General features: G+C 38.5%; 1 protein-coding gene across 1 annotated transcript in view; it reads left to right on the plus strand.

Annotated features, from left to right (window-relative positions):
- Positions 1-24,835, plus strand: part of CPE (carboxypeptidase E) — a 119,722-nt gene that overhangs the window by 89,150 nt on the left and 5,737 nt on the right. The window contains exons 4-6 of the mRNA XM_024245769.3: positions 14,101-14,218; positions 16,462-16,644; positions 19,478-19,617. Coding sequence (XP_024101537.2) covers positions 14,101-14,218; positions 16,462-16,644; positions 19,478-19,617 — 441 coding nt within the window. The remainder of the gene's footprint in view (positions 1-14,100; positions 14,219-16,461; positions 16,645-19,477; positions 19,618-24,835) is intronic.

The raw sequence follows: 24,835 nt of genomic DNA on the forward strand, positions 1-24,835 counted from the left end.
TGATCAACTCCTCCTGCCAAATTTACACTGTTGCTCTTTTTCTCTTTTCCAGAACTTTCTCCTCCCTTGCTTTACAAAACTCTACTTTCTCCTACCTACCTCTTCTACTATCTTTAAAATCACTGCTCAGTTTTTTTCCCTGTTTCTTCTACCTGGGCATAAATGCTGGCCATCTTTGGGGTCTCATCTGATACCTTTATTTGCTTCCCTGGGCTTCCCTCCTTACTTGTAGTTTCAGTGTTGTGTGTTACACAAGGTCTCCCAGATCCGTGCCTCTAACTCCAGACCTTCCACAGAGCTTTATGTCTCTGTTCTATTAGCTTACTTGGGTTCCTTTAACTGGTGGAACTTGATATCTCAAGCTCAGCTTGTCCAGAAACAAATATTTTCCCTTAGAACCACTATTCTTTCATTTATCCCAATCATCAAAGCTTTTGATTTTTCCATCTCTGTCACTGCTCACCAGTTACCACCTCTCAGTGATTTGATCTCTCTGACACCTCTTCCATTTCCCTTTCTCTGCAAACTCATTCCCTTGCCTCAGCTGAGAACCCCCCCGGTCTCCTGCTGTGACTGGTGCAGTGGCCTCCTACTTGTGTTTCATGTCCAGCCTCTCCCAACTCTATTCTATCTTCTCAAATTCTCAATCTTCCAGAGTGACCTTCACACACAAATTATTGCTCTTTTGCTTAAAAAACCTTACCACCTCTCCACTGCCCAGAAGATAAAGTGAAAACTCAATGTGATGGTTAAGTATGGAGACTCTAGAGGTAGCCACCTTGGTGTAAATCATGGCTTCATACTTGCTGTGTGAACTTTGTAAAGTTATTTGACCTCTCTGTGCTTGAGGTTCTTCATCTGTAATATGGAAGTGATAATATCTACTTCATAGGATAAGGATTGAATGAGTTAATACATATAAAGTACTTGAGGTCAGGACCTGGAACTTTTATTACCATTTCAGTGTAATTTTTTGGTACTTTCTGTTATGTAGCTCAGGGCTAGGTGGACACATTTACATATCCACTAAACATTTGGTGCATCTTTGAACCAATACTGTCATCAGTTACTTGGAGGAGAAATTGAGACCATCTTGGAGGAAAGGTGAAGAACTGCCGTCATCAGCCCTCTATTCCTTCTCTATTGTTCTGGGTATTTCTGCTTTCATATGTCCACTACATCTAGTGTTTTTCCTAAGTGAGAGCTTGCAAAGTACAATTTCTCCATTTTATTCTAGTTGCTGGGTCATTCCAGCAGCTCTTGGCCCCTGGAAGCTGCCAGCTGGTTTATTCCTTAACCTGGCTTCGATACCCTGTAGACTCGATTCATACCAACTCCTTTGTGCTCCTAAACATACCATTTTCTAACAATTTTATGTCTTCAGATGAGTTGCTGCTCCAACTGTCTAGAATTCTCTTCTCTTTCCTTCCATGCCGCTCCCTCTGTGAAGTCATCCTCTACTCTTCAAGACAGATTCTTTTTTTATATGTTCTTCATCTATACTTCCAGTATAGGCTTATTGTTACATCCAGATTTATATATGTTATTTGTTTATACAGCTGTTTTCCCCTTTGATTCTAGAATTTGATCACTTGATTGTAAGAATTATGATTAATATTTGATTATGACAGACAGTAGGCTGAGGGCCTGTTATGAATAAACACAATCCAGCTCAGCAAACAAATCACAATATCTGAAAAAGAGGGCCACTGCAAGTAAGCAGCCAGGAATCCAGACAAGTGTTCATCATGGGGTTGGGATACTGGATGAAGGATCCAGGAGACAGGGAGCCTTAGATTATTGGTTTAAACTTTTAAAAACTCTCCTGCCTATATATGGGATTCATTGCAGAAACATGGGCTGAGCCTACAGGTGGGGGCTGGTCTTCTTAGTGGTGGCAAATCCATACAGGTCTTCAGCAACCTCAATTCTTGCCTCCTCAGAAGAATTTGACCAAGAGGCATAAGGCAGAGTGAGAGACTAAAGCAAGTTTTAGAGCAGGAGTGAAAGTTTATTAAAAAGTTTAGAGCATGAATGAAAGGAGGTGTACACTTGGAAGAGGGCCAAGCAGGCAACTTGAGAGATCAAGTGTACTGTTTGACCTTTGACTTGGGGTTTGATATATTGGCATGCGTCCAAGGGAGCAGGAAGTTGTGTGTCTTTTCCCCTGATTTTTCCCTTGGGGTGGGCTGTCCACATGCAGAGTGGCCTCCCAGCACTTGGTGGGCACTGTATTCACAGTGTGTTTATGGAAGTTGTATGCATGCTGTCTTGAGTTGTTCTTCCCTTACCAGTTGAGTGTTCCTACTAAGTCACATACCAGTTAATCCCTGCCATTTTGCCTCTTAGTATGCTTAAGCCCACTTGCCCAACTCCTGTCATCTTATCAGGAAGCTGATCACCAGTTTTAGGCTTTTCTGTCTGTTGAGGGACTGCCTTTCCCTGGCACTTGCTGCAACCAATTATTATGTTACAGAGGCAGTTTAACAACCGCCTGACCATCACCTGATGGTTGCCTGACATTCCTGGTGGTTGGAGGGCCCTCTCTTGTCCTGCTCATGTCTGACTACCTACCTACCATAACATTTCCCCCCTCAAGAGTCCAAGACCTCAATTCTTTGGGGAAAATGGATAAAGGTCAGTCTTCTGTAACTGCTTCCTGCTGATAGAGGGGTGGTGGTGGTTGTTTTCTGGGTCTTCACCTCTTGCTAGCTGTCAGGGTAGGATGGCTCCATGAGTTGGTGAAAACAGTATCCAGCCAGGCCCGAGGGAGAAAGGGGTGGAATTTTGCCTCTGTCATGTCTTGTTGATGGGAAGTCTAGGGGTCCTCTGTAGAAGGGTGACTCTTGAATACTGACATGATGGTATCTCTCACTGAGGATCATCTGGAGCTTGATGGCCTGAAGGCAAGAGGAGACAAATTAGTTTATTAGATTTAGAAGAATGTCAAAATGAAATAAGGGGGTGAGGAAAACTCTAAAAAATCCTGAGGCTGCCAACATGCCCAGGTAACTGGTGGCTATTGTCATGCCTGCTAAGACCTAAGACTTGCGTGGATGGGGTTACAAGCCAATTCCAGTGTGTTCCCAGAATTAGAATATTGATCCAGATTTTTACATTACCCATTCCTCTTGTTTCTTCTGAGCTGTGGCCAGAGATCACTGGTTGGTTCACAGGAATAAATAGGGTTAGTCTAAATTGCAGACAAAAACTCAAAAACAACTGATGAGAATAGAATATAATACTAAGTTATTAGATTATAGTCTGGTTATGTTCTTGAAACATAACTTTTCTCTCTCCAGTCCTCATTTTTATTAAAAACAAATCATAATAGGACTGATTTGTTTGCAAAATAAGCATTAGTCCTATCATACTTGGCCTGATTATTTGCAAAAAGCACAGCAAGAATAATTATTTGCCATATAGGCTCCTTTTCAAATTGGCTTTGATGAAACTTCATTTTGTAAGGTATCTCAGATAAGACATTTTAAATGCCTTGAGCCCAGCCATGGGTTTCTGCCATCAAATACCTGTATGAATTGGGTAAATTCCTCTCCTTTTGAGGTCCTAAGATAACCTGGGGCTCCTAGGCCTGTCAGAAAGTGACATTCTTTATTCCCCATGGATCAGGAACCCTGTACAGGGACTGTGTAGACAAGGTATGAGGCCAGTTTTCCCAAGGGATTTTTATTGGCTCTATAAGTCAAATTTGATTCCTTAAAGGAGAGCATGCCATTCCAGTCAAACCCTTGGTAAAATAACCAGTTTCTCCAATTGTGCCCTGTTGCAAAAGAAAACAGATTACTATTGCACTTATGCAAATAACTGTATTGCCATAAGTTAAGAATACTCACAAATAGTTTCCAAATTCTGGAGAAATCAGGTAGAGAGAAATATGCTCCAAATTTTGTTTACAGGAGTACTTATTTTTAAAAGCTGTAAATAGCTCAAAAGAAAGTTTTCTTGACTTTGAAAAACAAAGGATCAGCAATGTTTTAAGCAAAAAGTCATAAAAGGATTATTTTAGTTTTCTTTTAGTTCAGTCCATGCAGTTAACTCCTGTTCTGCCTGATATTCATGAACATTTCAGCTCTCCATGAGAGTCCTGAAAGCTCTTTCTCTATTCTAATGTTACAATCTTTAAAGTTATCAGCAACCTGCATTCAAGAGTGCCTGTTAGAGTCCTATAGCTGATTATAAAGGCCACCTTTTAAAGAGGATTAAAACAAGACAACAATTGTGAATGAGAAAAAGTCTTAGGGCAGCCACAGTCAAAGACACAGTTGCCAAGAAAATTTGTTATTTCTGTGACACACAATTATGTAGCATAACAATTATAATTATTACTGGCAATGTATACTAAGTTATATCAGAATTATAGGAGCTTTGTATAATTTTGGAACACATACAAATAACACATTTATGAAGAGTAGATCAATGCTTTACTAAAACTCTGTTGTGCTTTTCAATTTGTGGAAAAACTGAACAATAGCTCTTTAACTTTAGCCAATATGATTATGCACAGAATTTTTTTTACCAGATTAATCTTTCACAAACCTTCCACAACTTGCTCAAACCTTCAGCTTTATCCTATCTAACTTAAAAAAATCCTTTAACTCTCTAAACTAGGTAAAAAAAATCCACATTTTTATGCCTTTTTATATAATCTAAAAACCACATTCTACTTTCCTTACATGCCTTGCATGTAAAAGTTTTCCAGTAGTCTCAAGAACATGTTACACTGTAAACTCTCAGCAACTTTTACTTTTGTTGAAAAACCTGCTAAGTAAGTGATTCTGACTATGTACTAGGTTTGCAGCTTAGGACACTAGACAGAAATGCAGAAAAGGTTTGACTCTTTCTAGCATCTAGGGGGCATGGGTAACTCTGTATGTCCCCGGCTCTTACGTAGCTTTAAAGGCAGCAAGTTGTACAGTTAGGAGTCAGAGTAGCAGTTTATGAAGTATTTAGTAAGCCTAATAACTTTTAAAACTGTATAACTTTTTAAAAATAAATTCTCTTTCATAAATCTTTTCACAACTTACACAGACCATCTATGACATACTTGGACTTTATGATTTGTCCTAAACATTCCTCTTTTTAAACAACCAGTCATTTACTTTAGGACAAGAATTTACCATACAAGATCCTTTCTCATATAAAACTTCTGTTCTTTATAAAACTTCTGTTCTTTATAATCTTCCTTACCAAAAATACCTCTTTCCCTTTATAGCCTTTGAATTAGATTAAAGTCATTTTCCTTCTGTTAGGAAGTTAGGGTTTGTACTGCATGTTGCTGTGTGAGGATTGTGAAGGGGGAGCAGAGAAGAATGAGGTTATCTGCATACTGTAGAAGTTATCCCCCGTCAAGAGATTGCTCAGTTAGATTTTTGCTGGGGCTTGTCTGAATAAATGTGGGCTATTTTTATATCCTTGAGGTAGGACTGACTAGGTTGAAGTTATTAGTTAAAGATTTAGGTAACTTTCCAGAAGGAATAGAGCTGTTAGAGGGAAAGATGAATTTAGAGGTTGGGTAAATATTAATCAGGCACTCATCTTGGAAAGCATATTTTTGCCCAAAAGAGTGTGAATCTTTTCTTTTGGAAGGAGGAGGTGCCATTTGCCCCATTACATGGCAGAATTTGGAGGAGAGTTGTTCAGAGAAGGAGATTAGCACAGAGTAGGCAGCTCTTAAATCCCAAAGGGAAATTTATAATTTTACTCCTCCAGGAGTTTCTCTTGGCTTTGTCTTGTCGATAACTTGGAAGCCAGCCAGAGCAGAGAGCCCCTTCAGCTCAAGGCCATTAGGCATTGGGACTCTGACACAGAGCCCTTCGGCCCTCAGGGCATCCAATTTCCAGTAGCTAAGCTTGTGGCAGAGGGGGCAAGCTGTGCTAGGCTTCCTCTCATTTGTCCCATTGGGGCAGTTTGCCTTCCAGTGGCCTTGCCACTGGACAATGGTGTGGCCATTGCCACACCAATGGCAGTTACCTGAAGGAGTGTTTTTAGGGAAACCTGGATGGGGGCTGGAGAGCTTATAAAGCAGCCAATAGTTGAGCATGCCTCTTGCTTCTGCATTTTTCCTTCTCCTTATCTCTATCCTCCTTATTATGCTCTCAGTTATAAAAGACTGAGGAGGCTGATTTGAGGGTTTCCTGCATAAGGGCACTGGGTTCCAAGGCTGACTTTTGTATTTTCTCCCAGTTCATTTTTAGGCCAAATGGTATTACAAAGGAAAGCTAGTTTTGTTTTGTTTTAAGGTTTGGGGGAGTCAAACGTTTCTGTTTTTGGGGATGCATCTGAGGGGCATATCCTGTGGTATAGAGACATGGTTACCCATCTGTAAAGAGGGAACAGAGGAGAAAAAAAAGGAAAAAGGAAAACAAAGGCATCCCCTCTTACTTTCCTGTTATCCTAAATAAGCATCTCCCATTCATCCTTAGGGTACTGGAATGAACCAGTCTTACCGTGTACCCATTACCTTGGTTCCATCTCATCACAATTACCCACTTGAGAACAGAAGAGATACTGGAGTAAACTGTGGGACCCTTGTTCATCCTTGGGACTCTGGAATAACCGTTCTTACTGTGTACCCCTAACCTTTCCTTCATCTGTTTTAATGGTAATCTGTTAACCTAGAAAACCTAGAACCAACCTTCATGTCTGTCCTATGGGTCTTTTGTGACTGCAACCTTGGGCTAGCCTATGTCCTTGTCTCCATGACTTTATGGTGACTCTCACTCAGAGCATTGTAGCAATAAAATGATTGTCTCTTTTTTCAGATTTCCTTCCCATGTTCTTTAAGTAGATGAGAAGCCTGTTTTTCAGCTAACTGCCAAAAGATGGCTGGATTTCCCTCCCTTCGAATATAACCTTGAAGGTCTTGGTGCATGTTAAGAAGGGCATGGAAGTGATTAGAGAGATGGAGGCTATGGGAGGAAGTGAGATAAAGACTCTTGGAAAGCTTTTATATGCGAGTGAAACAGCAACATTTATTTGCCCTCTTAACATAAAGTAGTAACCTCTGGAGGACTTGAGGCTTGAGGTAAGAACTCACAAGTGGCAAAGGAAGAATTTTCCCTCCTTTCAAAGGAGTGTTAACTCAAAAAAAGCAAGTAAGTGAGATCCTTAAAGGGCCACAGTGAGGCCCTATGCAGGCAGACAAAGTACTTCAAAAGTCACTGGAAAATGGCCCTGGAGGGTAACAGGGACAAAAAGTATATGATAACTCATAATGGCTGTGATTCCAATTTGTGTTTATCCTGGCAATGTGCCACCAGACGGGATGAGTTGGAGGTCATCTGAGCTAGTAGGGTAAAAACAAGTATAAATCTCAGGGGATATCTGCAAGGGAGCCTATGTCTTTGCTGCTGCACAAATGCAGCAAGAGCCATGGGCACACAAATAACAAGGAGTGTGTGTTTAAGAAGTTACATGGCATGTGACATGAAAGCAAACAAGAGGCAGGCTTGCCCCTGAGGTGGATGGTCTAGCTGTTCACAAGGCCGTTTGAGAATACAAAGGAGAATAGGAGGTGAATAGGTGGAGTAAAAAGGAGAACAGGCAGTGGTTTTTGGGAAATAGCTGACTTTAGTTGAAAAAGCAGAAGAAACCCCAGACATTGCAGTGTTAGGCTTTAGTTCTACCACTCTTGTAAGCTTCCTGTCCAGGAGGGCCATTAGTGTCTGAGTTCTACTCGGTGTGAACTCCAAGTTCCTTCCACCCCTCCGAGCCACCTATTAGGGTGAACTGAAAGATCAGCTAGGGGGAGCAGAGCCATTGTGCCTGAGAAGAATTGTTCTAGTGGTTGGTCAGTAAGCAGGAGAGCAAAAAGAGAGAAGGAAACTGCATACAGGGGTTGAATACCTCCAGCCAAAGAAGATGAGGCATAGGGGTCCTTTACCACTGGGAAACATATCCAAATCATGTGGCACCAAGCTATGTTACCAGTGATGAATCCATATGGGTTTGTAGCAATCTCAATTCTTGCTTCCTCAGAAGAAAGAATTAAACTGAGGAACATAAGGCAGAGCGAGAGACTGAGGCAGGTTTTAGAGCAGCAGTGAAAGTGTATTAAAAAGCTTTAGAGCAGGAATAAAAGGAAGTAGAGTACACTTGGAAGTAGGCCAAGCGGGCAACTTGAGAGATCAAGTGCCCTGTTTGACCTTTTGACTTGGGGCTTTATAGGTTGGTATGCTTATGCTTCTGGGGGGTTGTGTCCCTTTTCCCCGATTCTTCCCTTGGAGTGGGCTGTCTGCATGTGCAGTGGCCTGGCAACACTTGGGAGGGGCGCTTGCACAGTGTGTTTACTGAAGTTGCGCGCATTCTCACTTGAGGCGTTCGTCCCTTACCAGTCCAGTCTTCCTAGAGGAAGGTCATATACCAGTTAAACTCTGCCATTTTGCCTCTTGGTGTGCATGTATGAACCCATTTGCCCAGCTCCTGAGATCTTATTGGGAAGCTGCTGATCACCAGTTTCAGGTTTTTTAATCTATTGGGAGACTGCCTTTCGCTGGCGCCTGCTGCAACCAATTATTATTTTAGAGAGGCAGTTTAACAACCTCCTGCCCATTACCTAATGTTTGCCTGACATTGCTGGTGTTGGGGGAGGGCCCTCTCCTGCCCTGCTCATGTCTGACTAGCTACCTACTGCAACAGTCTAAGACAAAGGCTACCAAAGGCTGAGGACACTGGCAGAACCTGATAAGTGAGTGACTTAAGCTTTCCTCCTTCTGAGTCATGGATACACGTCACTGTCTCAGCCTGAAAATTATCTTTCATGGGAGAGGGGGAGCCAGAAAGGCGGCAGGCTGGGGTAACCCCAGGTGAAAGAGGGCAGTCCTGTGTGATAAACCATGAGGGCTGAGACAGAAATGGAAAACTTCTGGAAGCAGAGTCCCCATATTAGTCTATAAGCTTTCCTCATTGCTTGCATTGACTTGCCTGTGTTGTCTTTGTTAAACCTGAGAAATGAAGAAAATAATTCCTTCCACCTATCATAGAAGAATGGTGAAATCAACTCATGTTGACAGGATATTTGATTGTCAATTTTGTGCAAGCACCATTATTTCTAGCCAGCACTACCTTCTCCTTCCCCAGCTAAACCTGAATATTTGCATAATCTCTAGATTATTGTTTTTGTATTTCTAGCTTAGGCAATACTTATTTAAAAGAGGCATGTTCATGGTACTATATTTTAATAAGAGCTTTTATTTAAAACAAACTCAATGTGACTTCTTTTCATAAAGGTAAATTAAAGAAAAATACATGAAAATGAAAGATTAGTCCCCTTTTGGAACATAAGCAAGATTTGTTTACTTTACACTAAATCTTTAGTAAACTTACTTCATAATCATGGGGTGATATTGCCTGTGTCTGGTTCATCGTCTTTTTCCATTTTTGTCTGTGTGAGACAGTGTTTTGACCCAGCCTGGTATAAAATATATAGTAGGCAGTTCATTAATGTTATTATACATTCCTCTTCCCTCTTCCCCTTCTCAGCCTAATATCTGTATTTGTATCCCTTATAGAGGTTCTTAAATGTCAAGATTTATTCTTCTGTTTGGTGGAACAGGGAATCAGATGAATAGAAAATAGAAATGCAGATTCCTCCTCCTTTGTACAGTTGTGAGAAAAAAAAAAGAAATTCATATTCCCACGTAAGCTGATCCTGGTCTGGGGTGTGTGTGCTTCAGGAGGGGGTGGTGGGAAGGAACTTCATTCTTGCAAAGCCCTCCCGATGCTGGAGGTAGCTGAGACACATCTGTTCGCTCGAGATCCATGTTCTCCTTGTTCTTCTGAACTTCTCTGAATAAAAGCTCTCTCTTGCTCTCCCAGACTTCCTTCTCTAAGTCGTTTGTCATCTGCTCTTGAGCTCTTTAGCCTGGTCACCTTCACTGTTATCTGGGCTCAGTACATGAGCCTTGGCCTGAGAGCAGAGTCATTTAAAATATACCCAGCCATTTATTAAGTTTACCCTGACTTTAATAGCTAGAGTTGTGAAGAAAACTGAATAAATAGAGCTTCAACATAATTTAAGAACCAAAGACATCTAATTATAGAGCATCATATTTGAGCTGTATTTATAATCTTTAAATGGAAAGTTTAAAGAAAGGCCACAATTGTTTTTAGTTTCTATTAAAGGCTCAATTTTAAAGGTACTCCAAAGTCTTCTCTGTGGATCAGTTAAATATATAATTGTAGTACACAGGGGTCTCAGGATTTAGTCAGCCTAAAAGATTCTGTTAATAGTCAAAGGGAAACTTAGTTTAATTTATCAAATTGTAGAAATTGCTTGCTTTTGAACATACTGGTAACATGCATATAAGCAATAGTGTATGATGTAAGAACTAGTAATAGGCTAAACCTGATAGCTTCACACAACTTTGTGTATTTAGGGCTGTATCTTTCAATTTGTTTCAAGAACAGTTTCTTTTAAAAGTTTTTTATTGCAAAATTCATATTTTATTACAAAAATTAAAACACACAAATAAGGAGAAAGAAGAATCCATTACCCTACAATCTTCAGTGAACACCATTAATGTTTTGATACGTATCTTTCAAAATTATTCTTTATGGTTGTATCAACCTGTAAATATATGGTGCATATTGTGCAAGCCATTCTGAACACTTTTAGGTGGATAATAAACACAGGAATACAGTCTACCTTGGCATGGCTTTGCCTCCTAAGTCGCACTAAAACAAACCCTCCCTCCCAGAGAGTATTTTCCTTACCCCCAACAGATGGGCCATGGGTACTTCCAACTTCTTTATTTTTACTGCTCTTTTCTCTCTTCTTCTCCTACCCCAATTCGTCCCTAGACTTGGTGAAGTTCCACCTCCTTCCTGAAGTCCTCAATGATTCTCCAAACCATGGTGATTTTGCCTCTTCTGAACTTATTGAAATGTGAATATCTGTCAATATCTGTCATTGGGTTAAAGAAAATAGAGGGAATGAGAGATGTACAAAGAAGAGGAGGACTGAAAATAAATTCAGTAGTAAAAGAAAAACTTTTGAACAGAATATTATAGAAGAGTGTGTTAAACTCATCTCATTTAATATTAATGTCATGTTAGCAATTAGATATAAAAAATTCACTTAAAAAAGCATATGCATTATAGAATATTTTGATTTCATCTCCCATATTAGTTATTTTTAGGTTGATTTAAATCAAAATATAATAAGAGTGTATTTCAGATCCCTGTGGAAAGAATGCATTATTGAATACATGGAATTGAGACAAATCCATCTCATAAATATCAGCATAGATCAAAATAAATTCTAGACACTACAATTTAAGTTTAAAAAGTATGAAACTAGAAAACTTTTGTAAGGATATAATACTTAGAGGGGGATAGAACTTTCTAAATTTCTTGTATAGACACTAGCACATAGTGGTCACTTAATATTTATTGAATGAATGAAATGGAAAAGCAAAGAGACCATAAAGAAAATATCAATAGGTTTGACGTTATGTGCTTAACATAAATATCTTATATTAGCTCTGTATTTTAATTACAAAATTTGAAAGGCACATGACACACTTAGAAAATATATATAGTGTGTAGTAGAGAGCTAATTTTTTTTACTAAACAACTCTTGCAAGCCAAAAAGAAAAGCTGTGCATTTCTCCCAGCACTTTGGGAGGCCGAGGCAGGTGGGTCACGAGGTCAGGAGATCGAGACCATCCTGGCTAACATGGTGAAAACCCATCTCTACTAAAAATACAAAAAAATTAGCCAGGCGTGGTGGTGGGCACCTGTAGTCCCAGCTACTTGGGAGGCTGAGGCAGGAGAATGGCGTGAACCTGGGAGGCGGAGCTGGCAGTGAACCGACATCGCGCCACTGCACTCCAGCCTGGGCTACGGAGCAAGACTCTGTCTCAAAAAAAAAAAAAGAAAAAGCTATGCATTTCAATAGAAAAATTAGTTAAACCATATAAATACGTCACAAAAGAATAAATAGAAATAATCACTAAATATAAAAAACTTCTAGTTTTATTAAAATAATGCAGATTTTAAAAATTCTATTGTCATTAGTCAAAGTGACACACTTTAAAACACATAATAATTCCATTGTTCTTAAAAAAATTAGAGATGGAAGACTTCTTATACTGTTTCTGGTTATATTTCTGTACCTTACAGGAATGCAATTTGGAATACATGTTTAAATGTAAACAGTTTTAGCTAATATAGATTTTAACTGAAACATTTTTAGCTAAAAACATGCTCAGCTTTTGGCCAAGTCATTCAATTTCTAGGGATTTCTCTAAGGAAAGTACAGATTTGGACAAATGGTAGCTACAAAGGTGTTCATAGTATTTTTAATTTTTAAAATATCAACAACCTAGTATCACCTCTTGGAGATTACTAATACTAGCTGTGGAGCCGGCCTGGCTGGGCTCGAGTCCAGCCTCTGCCAGTACCAGCTGAGTGGCCTCATGCTGTTCCCTAACTTCTCTACATCTCAGTTTACTCATCTGTAGGATAGGGGAAAATGTAGTCCCTATTTCATAGAGTAAATGGGAGAATTGAATGTCTGACATAGAAAGTGTTTAATAAGTATTAGCTATCATTTTATTAGTATTTAAGAATGGTATATCCAGACATTGGCTACCACTCAGCCATTAAAATATCATTTTAGAAGGGTATTTAATAACATGAAAAGGTGTTAATTATCTGTTTTCAAGCAAAAAAAGCAGTATATAAAATGGTATATAAATGATCACATTTAAAAATTATATGAATACATTGGGAAAAGACTGAAAAAGAGATATATACAAATGTTAGTAGTGGATATCTTTAGGTGGTAAAATAATGGGTAATTTTAATTTTCTCCTTTGTTCTTGTCTGTCTCCTCTACATTTTCTACAATGGACATTTTTTTTTTTAAGCAAAAATAAGATCTACCAACCAAATGAAAAATAATAAAACAACCTCCTACTCTAAATCACACTTTTACACAGTTAAGAGTAGCTTATGTGAAAATAGGATAATTTTAATAGACTAAAGCTGATACACTAAAAACAGCGTGAGCCTTATGGTTTCACTGACTGGATGTGAACTCTTAGCTGTGTGAACTTAGATATGCTATTTAACACACCCAACTTTCAGATTCCTCCTTGTGAAATGGGTATGAATATCTTTGCATTATCCAATGCAAATGTTGAAGTGCGGTAAAATAGTTCATGTGAGAACTATTCATAAACTGAGCAGAGCTATACAAATATGAGATCTTATAACCATCAAACCCTACTGATGCCATTAGATTTTCTGTCACAAAGAACAGCATGGGTCACGTTGCCAGTAAAATCTTTTCTTTTCATCAGAGAAGCACTTGGGGTTTGAGAGTCTTCCTAGTTGCTATTCAAAACTCATTGCATAAAAGTATCAAGCTTTTGGCTCCACATTATTTCTTTGGTATACATTTCTTTTTTCCTTTGTTTTGCTTCCAAGATATGAGGGGCAGTGAATCATTCTAAAGACTTAACGTGAATTCTTGAAACTTGCCTTTATTTTAAAATTTAAGATGACCATTCCAAAGTAAACATATTTTACAGTCCACTCTGAAAGAGACTCAACCTAATATTCTTTGATAGGAACAATGTTGGAAGTAGTTGAGGGAAGTTGGGAAAATAGTAAGCAAAATTTGGAAATAAACTTTACCACATGTTTGAACCACCACAGAGGACAAATCTTGTTCTGCAGTTCAATTATTTTCTTTTCTCCTCATATTCTCCTTAACTATTCATAATAACAATGTGTGAACCACTACAGATCAGACAGTGATGTTCCAAAATTTGTGAGTTGCATGCTGGTTTTCAAGTTACAAAGAGAGGAAAACTGGCAGCCCACAAAAATAAAACTTTGAAAGAAATTTAAACACTTTTGAAACATTTTTTATTAAAAATCTGCAAAAGTTAGACATGAGGAATGCTGCTCTTGTAGGAACCTTTATTTTTTTCTGTGAGGACAACCGCAAAGTAGTTAAAATATGACCAGCTTTCAGTTTTTTCATTTACCTTTCCTATGTCTTTTCTGTCAAGTGATCATACCAATGATTATTAAATTTATAATCCTTTTAATCTCTCATCTGAACAGCTTGCTCCTGAGACCAAGGCTGTCATTCATTGGATTATGGATATTCCTTTTGTGCTCTCTGCCAATCTCCATGGAGGAGACCTTGTGGCCAATTATCCATATGATGAGACGCGGAGTGGTAGGTATTCTTTCTGCTTCTCTAATTGGTTCAAAGTTTATAATACTGTACAAGGGTTTATAGGGTGATTTCTGTAATTTTTTTTAAGGAACTGGACTTTAAGTGATTTTTGCCTGAAGAAAGAACTATATTTAACAGGAAGCTCTCCTAATCATTTCATATGGTGTTGGCATATCTATTTGGCAGAAAAGTACTCACTTTTTCAATAGTTTAGGTGAAGAGAAACGTGATCTTGACAGAGTACCTAGCCAACAGAAAGGGAGAAAATACACGTCATAAACTTGGGTCACTCTTGGACACTGATAAAGTGGAGAGATTACAGAAGTTGTGTAGGTTCATGTAGAAGATGGCTTAAACATGGGGGCAGCCTCTTGGTGCTTGATCAGGGCCCCTGTGAATCTCTACATGTGTCTTACTGTGTTCACACGGTTTTGCATTTGGAACTGTTTCTGATGGTGTCAGGGAGGGGAAGTGGTGCTTTGGCTTTCTCTAACTAGTTTTAGTTAAGCTTCAGACAAAGCAAGTTTTAGCCAGATAGATATTTTCAACTTGATTTTTGTTGCTCCAGGGAATTTCCTGCTTTGGATCTATTTTCAGGGGCCTTTGAAGAGTTAGCTCTTTGTAAAAACAGGATGATTAATTTATTTTATTTTTTTAAATTTTAGATTCGGGGTACCTGTGTAGGTTTGTTACACAGATATATTACATAATGGTGAGGTTTGGGTTTCTAGGGTACCCATCGCCAAAAGAGTGAACCCAATAGGTAATTTTTCACCCCTCACCTCCTCCCATCCTCCCCGCTTTTGGAGTCCCCAGGGTCTATTATTTCCACCTTTATGTCCAGGTACACCCATTGTTTAGCTTCCACTTATAAGTGAGAGTATGTGGTATTTGATTTCTGAATTATTTCACTCTGGATAATGGCTCCTAGCTCCATCCATGTCGTTGCAAAATACGTGATTTCATTCTTTTTAATGGCTGCTTAGTATTGCATAGTGTATATGTACCACATTTTCTTTATCCAATCAACCATTGATGGACAATTAGGTTGATTCCACGACTCTGCTTTTGTGAATAGTGCTGCCATAAACATATGAGTGCACATGTCTTCTTTATATAATAATTTCTTTTCCTTTGGATGCATACTCAGTAGTGGGATTACTAGGTTGAATGGTAGTTCTATTTTTAGTTCCTTGAGAAATCTCTGTACTGTTTCTCATAGAAGTTATATTAATTTACATTTCCACCAACACTGGTGGGAATCCATGCCAACGTCTGTTGTTTTTTGACTTTTTAATAATAGCCATTCTAAGTCATGTAATATGATATTGTGGTTTTAATTTGCCTTTCTCAGATGATTAGTGATGTTGAGCATTTTTTCCAATTATTTTGACTGCTTGTATGTCCTCTTTTGAGAAAATTCTGTTCTTGTCCTTTGCCCACTTTTTAATGGGGTTGTTGGGATGATAATTTTAGATATTGGAAACTGAGTGTTGAAGAATGTCTTTGGGGAAATAACATTGTTAAATAAATTTGAAGATTTTGTGGTTTGTTGATAATTGGGAAACTTGTAGGCCTGCATAATTTATAATGCATGAATAAGAACACAGTGTGTCAAAATATGTTATTTATTTCTATAATACATACAGGAGATTAAAAAAATCTAAAACCAGATATTGAATGGTATATATGAGAATGATTCATAGTGGGTATGAGGTTAGTATAGGTACATTTTTTAACAATTTTTTAAAGATTTTAATGATAAAAATCTTCCTCCTATTCTCCCAGGCCTAGTTTACTATGAATTTATTACCTTTCCCTGCGAAGCTTTCAACTCATAAGTAGAATTAGCATTAGGAGATATACCTAATGCTAAATGGTGAGTTAATGGGTGCAGCACACCAGCATGGCACATGTATACATATGTAACTAACCTGCACATTGTGCACATGTACCCTAAAACTTAAAGTATAATAATAATTAAAAAAACAACAAAAAAAAAAACAAAAAAAGGAATGTACATTCTACCCAATTTCTACTTTGTAGTATTAGGAATGGAAGTTTTGTAACTTAAAAACTAAGTGTAATTATTTAGTATTTAAACTTTTACCTCTTTCCCATAGTTATGTAGCTAAAAAAATACATCTGCAATGCAATTACTCAATACTGAATCACTCTTTAGAAAACATGCAGTGCTGCTTGGTCTGTGTCCGTTTCTTTAATCTTGTGGATTTGTTTTCTAGGTAGTGCCCACGAATACAGCTCCTCCCCAGATGATGCCATTTTCCAAAGCTTGGCCCGGTCATACTCTTCTTTCAACCCGGCCATGTCTGACCCCAATCGGCCACCATGTCGCAAGAATGATGACGACAGCAGCTTTGTAGATGGAACCACCAATGGTGGTGCTTGGTACAGTGTACCTGGAGGTGAGTTTCCATTGTGCTCTCTGATTATGTGATTGCAGCTTATTTACAATGACCATTTAGGTTTAGAGAGTGATTTAGATTTAGAGAATCTTCAATCGTCCTCCATCATTAAAAAGTAGACTGAATCTATAGTTCTTCCATTAAAGTCGACTTTTTGCATGAATGATTACTATGTATAATTTTGTTTTTGTGGATTTTAAAAATTGTGATGCTAATTGAAGAGATACAGGAAATGAACTGAAGACATTCATTTGGAAAATAATAAATTGAATATTGTTAACTACCCTACTTTTCAAATTCAAGCCTTAGGGAATAAGATGGCATCCTTAGTATATGCCAGTCATGCTCTTTCACTGTAGGTAAATATATATTTTAGAGGGCTTGCTTTGGCTTTTAGCAAAACCTGATGCACAGTACTTTTTTATTAAATGATGGGATAATGGGGAGTATTTGACATGGAATATTTAGTTTATGTTCATTATTCTAATAATCCCTATGAGATCAGGTGGCTTTTTGCCTTTTAGTCTGAAAAGGAAGCAGTTGCCATGTGGGACAGCAGCTGGGGGAAGCCCCTTCCTAGGGAGCCAAGGAAGCTCTCTTACCTTCCTTGTCCCAAGGTGGACTTTACAGAGCTCGTATTTTCACTAACACTCAAGGATGAAGAGTGAAATACGAAGATATTTATATATATTTTTACTTTTGTCTTTGCCTGTGAAAAATTTTCTATGGCCCACCTGGAAAAAGAAAATTTGTTAGGGTAGTAAGCAACATTAGCTAATTGAAGGGTATTGGTATGTTTAATATGCTTAATTTTGTTGAATTATGTGCTGAGAAAAATATTCTTTCTGATTTTTTTCTTTCTGATACATGTTAATTCTGTTTTTATTTATATTTTGCATTTTATCCAGATCAGACTTAGTACTCTTTCCCCAATAGCTTCAGAAATATGATCTATGTCAAATTTAGGATTTAGAGCATGTCTAGTACATCAGATGGAAGTAATTTTATACTTTAGTTTTTATAAAAACTTTAATGACTTCTTGGAATTCCTTTTTGAACAAATAGTATATTGTCAACAAAATATAAAGTAATCTATATCAGTTAAATACTGATAATGACATTAATAATAATAATAATAATATTAGTTAACGATTATGTCTCACTTAACTAAACAGTCAAAGGAATCTCCATTAGTCTTCAGTTCTGTATATAGTGAATAACATTCGTGTCTTAGGTCAGGTTTTCTAGAAGCAGAGCCTGAGATAGGGATTTGGATGCTTGTAATTTATTAAGGGATTACTTTTTAGGACAAACCCTATAGGGAAGTGAGGGAAGCAGGGCAAGGAAGAGGATAGAGCTAAACAGGGGTGTGGTCTCAGGCAAAGTCCAGCCTTGGCCTGAGCCATTGGAAGAAGCCTCGAGCATAAATTAGGGGCAGGTTTGTCTCCCCTTGAGAGAAAGGGACCAGGCTTTGGTGGCTCCATAGCTGTCAGCCATTGGTTGTGGGGTGCCAGAAGGAACTGGGGGTGAGAGATACGAGGATGTAACTCCCAAGCCAGGTGGGAGATTCTGGCTTCCACCAGCAATTCTCTGGAAAAGGGATCGGGGGGTAGCTGTGAGCTCTAACAGCCAACGCCTGTAGCAGTTTGGGTCTGGATGCCCTGCCTCCATAAAAGCAATCTGGTGGGCACTAACAGCATCCTCTACTAATATGAGTCAGATTTAAATTAAAATAGTTCTGGATGCAGAATATTCTCTTTGGTGGTATTTGAAATATTGTTATCATTATATCTTGTATGTAGCAGATACTCAGTGATTGTTGAATTAATATATAGTGTGACAGGAAATTAAATTTTGGGACCCCAAACTCATTTAGCTAAAGGGAAAAGTCAAGCTGGGAACTGGGTCACACAAACCTGCCTCCCCATTTTGGTTCCTAAATAAGATGACTACAAGACAAAAGGCTACACGCCTCCCCCATATTTTGCCCACAAGGAAATTCCTGGTGAGCTGTTAAAACTTCACCATGGCCATGTAAATTGATAGCTTATCTTTACAGGTGCAGGCACCCCAGCCTGCCAGACACAAATGCGTATCCAATTGCTCCCCTACCCCATTTTGTCTGTGTTATCTTATGTAAAATGCACATTCCCCACATTTTTCCTCTGTCCCCTTTGGTTTATGTGAAAACTCTGTGCTTATCAATATCCCACCCTCTCCCCTTTAAATTTGGAGCCCTCAAAATCATCTTCAGAGAAAGGCATAGACCTGTCCCTGGGGCGCATCCTTAACTTTGTCAAAGAAATCTCCTAAAACGATTGAGACTTGTCTCATCATTTTCCTTGATTGACATTAGTATATTGCTAAGACTCCCAATCCCTCAGGAATACACTATGATATTTACTGGGCTTAAGGAACAATATAGTATGTCAGATCATGTCACATGAAGCTCCAAGTTCTTCTCCATTAGAAAGGTAGACTTAGAGGGATGTGCATTTCTTTAATAGATCAGTAGGGATGAAGTCTTTTACCCTGTTGTCTTCTCCAAAGCCCACTCCAGCAATGTGGAAGGTGGGTAATGTCTGTATTAGCACTCTGCAGCAGCAAATGCTTTTGCTTAAGAACCTGAGAGTTTGTGCTTTTAAGGTATAACAACCCCTGACCTATGTTGTTCAATCCCTTTCAGCAGATGATTTCCCTTAAGTTTTCCCACAGGCTTCCCAAATGCCCTGGTTTGTGTACCTTTTACTTGGTTCTTGATTCAGAAGACTAGCCTGTGTAGAGTTTTAGGCTCCTTGTGCATATTTTGACTTTCCATTTGGTGTTTTGGCAGGGATGCAAGACTTCAATTACCTTAGCAGCAACTGTTTTGAGATCACTGTGGAGCTTAGCTGTGAGAAGTTCCCACCTGAAGAGACTCTGAAGACCTACTGGGAGGATAACAAAAACTCCCTCATTAGCTACCTTGAGCAGGTAAAAACAGTCCCTAGCATAAAAATGCAAGGTTTAGAAGCATTCAAACCTGGCATACAATGGTCTTGTAAGAGGAGTCCAGGAGAATCCGTCTGGTGCAGAATGAGGATGCCATATTTGGAAGGCAGGTGTCAGCAGTGTTTCAGTTAGGCTTTTATTTGTCATAGGTTTTGTGGCTCATGACTATTCACCAAGAACTGACTAAACTGGAGAGTATACAGAAAAGATGTAGACTCTTGTTTCTGTTTGTATTATTCTAAGCAAGGGCAATCCTAGGACTCTCTCCCACCCTGATCACCGTGAGGCATCCCAGGCAGAACCAGAACAAAAGTAAGGCAAGTGAGGCACCTAGAATGGAAAATTTAAGGAGGATTTTAATCTTAGGGGCATGCAAGTACAGGATTAGCACTTGAGAGTGAGTGTCTCTTTAATTTTTGAGCTGTACAGGCCTCATCTTTCTCACCCTAGACTCAACTGCATCACAGGTAATAATAATAATAATGATAATAATGAGTTATGTTTATTGGTCATTTACTATTTCCCAGGCATTATACTAAATGCCTTTTATGTAATAATTAGTGCATTTAATCCCCACAACAACCTTATGAGGGAAATTATCATCATCATCATCATTATAATCGTCACTAAATTAAAGATGAGGAATCAGAGACACAGAGAGGCTAGACAGCTCACTTGAAGTTGCTTAGCTAGAATCCGAATCCAGGTTGTCTATTTCCAGAATCACCATGCTACACTGACTTTCAGAACAGAAGCCTGGATCTTTACCAGAGAGCCATTTATGTAGCCATTCCAATGTGGTCCATATAGAATTTTGGGGGATCTCACCATCTGCCAGAATAAAATCCTTCACCTACTCAGGCCAGTCCTCTGCCAACCCCACCCCCTGCAGAGTATGTAGACACTGGCCCCAGAGGCAGTGGCGGTGGAAAGACCTAAGACTCTGTTCATTCCTGCAGTTCTTTGCCAGTCTTCAAATTTTATTCTGAATGTGGCCATTTACACCTAAAGTCAAGTAGAGTGATGTTAGTTTCATGTGCCAACAAATAGTCCAGACCGATATGTTAAACTAATTTGACATAAAAAAATGCTGTTAAATAAACATTTAAGTATTTATATGTATATATGTACATATAAACATATACATATAAAATCAACACTTTTTTTAAAGTAAAACCGAGAGTTGAATCCAGTTTCTTTCTCCACCATTACTTGCAAGGCCCTGTTGCAGTGGTCCCTGTATCTTGCTACGGCCTCCTTTGAATAAAGGCTGCTCTACAAAAAAAAAAAAAAAAAAAAGAAACAAAATCAGCATAGGAGTTCTTTTACACACGTCAAATATCCATATACTGTAATACCTTACCAGAGACTATCATGGAATAGATCCACTGATGTCAGACGGTGATTAAAGAACACTCATTCCACAGGATTCTTTTTAAATCAATGGATTCCTGCTGCATGTTAGCTTAAAAAGGTATTTTCCAATAACAAAAACTAAGGATAAGTAGTCCACGATGACTCTAGAACAACTTTGGTGGGAACCCCTACAGAATGTCTCCTTTGAGGAGAGCCGTATTTGGATGGATCTTCCAAGAGCAAGGTTAACTGAAAAGTATGTTTTTGGATAGAGGAAGTAAGATGGGACTGATTGGGGTGTTCTCCACTTACATATCAAATACAGTGCTTTTTATTTTAATAAATATTTAATAATATTTAAATTTTTAATAATATTTGTCTTAATACTCCTTAATACAGTGCTTTTAATTTTATGTATATATTTTTTCAACTAAAATGTATTGACTAGTTTCACATCCTAAGCATTCTTTGAGGCACTGGGGATAGTGATCGTCCTCAGGAAGGCTTCACACGAGTGCTGTCAGAAACAAGAATACCTAATCACAAGAGAGGAGGAGAGCTGGCTGAAAAACAATAAAAGCTTAGCTACAAGGAGCAATAACAGTACACAGAAGGGGACCTAACCCAGTCACGGGAGTTTGGAAAAGTCTTCTTGGAGCCGTGCTATAAAATTTACTAAAGTTGATGCCAATAAGATCATCACTCTGATCAACAATTTAAAAACCTGCTTAGCTGCTGTTTAAATCATCTCTTAGTTCTTGAGAAAAAAATAATACAAAACAAATAAAATACATCTTCTTACCATCAGGAAAAAGGAGATTTGTCATACTTACGGTAGAAGGTGGGCATGCATCCAATTCATCTGACAGTAATATCAATTTATATATAAATAAGCGAAAAAGAAGAAGGATAAAGTTATACAATCCTATTTTATGCCACGCAGAATAAGAATTTGCTCTGTCCACAGATCCATGTGGTCTACCTTGATATGGCATTGTCATTAGGGTGCAAACTGTGTCTAAGCAGTGAGTGGTATTTATAACCAGCTCATCTAGCTTGCATCATAAAACACTCCAGTTTAGGAAAACAAAGGCTGATGAAAAATCAGTGAGGGCTGCCAGAAGTTCTGTGTTGTAATCGTTGTCTTGACAATGGTGGTGATTAGTAATTGAACACCTGGGCCTAAAATCTAAGCTTGGACTAGTTTACAACTCATGGAAAATAGGTGATTAGGAGATCTATTTCTGTAATTGTTTGAGAGGAAATCCCTTGCAGAGTTTTAAAGAGATGTTTGCAGGGACTAGAATTGTAAAGCTAACTAGAGTAAAGAGTTTGCTAAGGAGAAGAGCCTCCCTTCCACTCAGTAGCTTTGAAAGAGTCTTCTCAAAATTCTCAAAAAATTTCTTAAAGAATGGTTCACGGGCCAGGCGCGGTGGCTCACGCCTATAATCCCAGCACTTTGGGAGGCCGAGGCGGGCAGATCACGAGGTCAGGAGATCAAGACCATCCTGGCTAACACGGTGAAACCCTGTCTCTACTAAAAATACGAAAAATTAGCTGGGCGTGGTGGCACAAGCCTGTAGTCCCAGCTACTCAGGAGGCTGAGGCAGGAGAATGGCGTGAACCCGGGAGGCGGAGCTTGCAGTGAGCCGAGATCACACCACTACACTCCATCCTGGGCAACAGAGCGAGACTCCGTCTCAAAAAAAAAAAAAAAAAAAAAGAATGGTTCATGGGCACTTGCATTAGAATCATCTAGAGTTCTTATTAAAAATGAGTTTCCTCTCCTACCATTAAATCACACTCGCTGCACGGCAGGACCGAAGAATCTTCATTAGCAGCAAGCTATCTGCATGACACTAAGTACATGAGGGTTTAGGGGCTATAAACAGTCCTAGCAACAATGGAGAATCTTCTGGATGCTTTTTCAGCCTTCGCTGAAACTGAGATGTCCTGGAATCTGGGGAGCAATCATTGTAGGCACCACAAGTGTAGTAAAAAAGCTTCTCCAGGCATGAGTGAAATTTGGACTTTCGTGATTTCTTTTGCAAAAGCCATACAATCTGAATTTTCCAGTCTGAATTCATGGGGAGTTGACACAGCCCATACACTTCTACTGAGATTTATTACTACACTGGAATTTTTCAAACAGAAAAGTTGACATATCACAGGCAGACATTTACTTCTTTAACTATTTGTTAAACTGCGTACTGCAATATAAGTCTTGGATTGCAGAGGCAGAAAAAAGTAAAGCCATGAATATTAACCGAATATATTTGTGCCTAATACAGGCAAACAATATGTTCTTGTAGTGATTGATTTACTTACTTAACAATGATGTGGAAATTAGAAACTTTCTTTAAGGCTTATAATATTGATAGTTTCAGGATTATAGTGCCTCAAGAGGAATAAAGTACTTGGGTAAATCCTCCTTTATCAGCTAGCATCTTTCTAAGTTTTATTGAACAGGGCCTCATTTTAAGAAATTTAGAGTTTGGGTCTCTACATATAGCCCTTTTCTTCTTCTCCATACTTTTTGTGATTTTTCATCTTTTAATTCAGAAAGTTAAGTTTTCATGTGTCATGTTTTCCAATGGCTAAATTTCAAACTTCAATTTTGGTTGGCTAATTCATAAATAAGTTATGGAGAAAAGTTAGAATTGAATAAATCTTAAATTTTTAAAAATATATTTACTCTCTTTACTATACTAGTTGCCAATAAAATGATCATTATTACTGACAACAGGGACAGCCTTTTCCTATTTGCAATATTAAAAAAATTACATGTTATTTTTATAGTGTGTGAGAGGTTTCATTTTTTTTAAGAAAAATGGCACACACAAAAAATATTGCTGGTAACAACGGACATCTTTTTGATAAAACAGTGTGCCACTGCTGAATTTATTCTTTGATGACAAAGGGTTACAGGAGACTTATCTGTCTTCTGTAGGGAAATAGTCAAGTATCGTAAGTAGCGAAAGACAATTTATTTTCTATCGCCCGACTGGGGAGGCACAACCTGAGCGTTTGGGAGGTTGGTGCATATTTTGTTAAGTAATCAAGTTTAATGAATTACCATTGGATATTCTAGATGCAGTACTTTCTTAAAGACCTGAAGCAACTCTGTCACTTCAAACACATATTGACTTAGATGAATTGTCTTTCCCAAATACAGAGAAAAGCAGTTTTTGTAGATTGCAGTGTATTAAATAATAGCCAGTTGATGACTACAACTTAATTTAGGGGGATTATTCTCAATGGCAGCTCTCCCTTCTTCTTTCTAAATCAACATTCTATTTTCTATTATGAGGTTCACTAATCTATTGTCAGCCAAAATAATGTTAATAGATTTAATGCAAAAGCAGTCACAGTATATATCTTTTTATCCAGAATGAGCTAATATTGAAGGGCTTTTGTTATGATATCCTTGTTAATTGACAGTAGCCATATAATGAATACACAGGTGACCAAAATTGAAAGAGTAAGTTATGAAATGCACTAAGACTAGAACTTTACACATATTGGAGCAGGACGAGCTGCAGACAAAACCCCCCAGACACCGAGTTAAAGAAGGAAGGGCTTTATTATTTGGCCGGGAGCATCGGCAAGACTCATGTCTCAAAAACCCAGCTCCTCGAGTGAGCAATTCCTGTCCCTCTTAAGGGCTTACAACTCTAAGGGGGTCTGCATGAGAGGGTCGTGATCGATTGAGCAAGCAGGGGGTATGTGACTGGGGGCTGCATGCACCAGTAATTAGAACAGAACAGAACAGGACAGGGATTTTCACAGTGCTTTTCCATACAGTGTCTGTAATCTATAGATAACATAACCGATTAGGTCAGGA

The sequence above is a fragment of the Pongo abelii genome, chromosome 3 (genome assembly GCF_028885655.2).
Source record: "Pongo abelii isolate AG06213 chromosome 3, NHGRI_mPonAbe1-v2.0_pri, whole genome shotgun sequence".
Lineage (NCBI taxonomy): Eukaryota > Metazoa > Chordata > Mammalia > Primates > Hominidae > Pongo > Pongo abelii.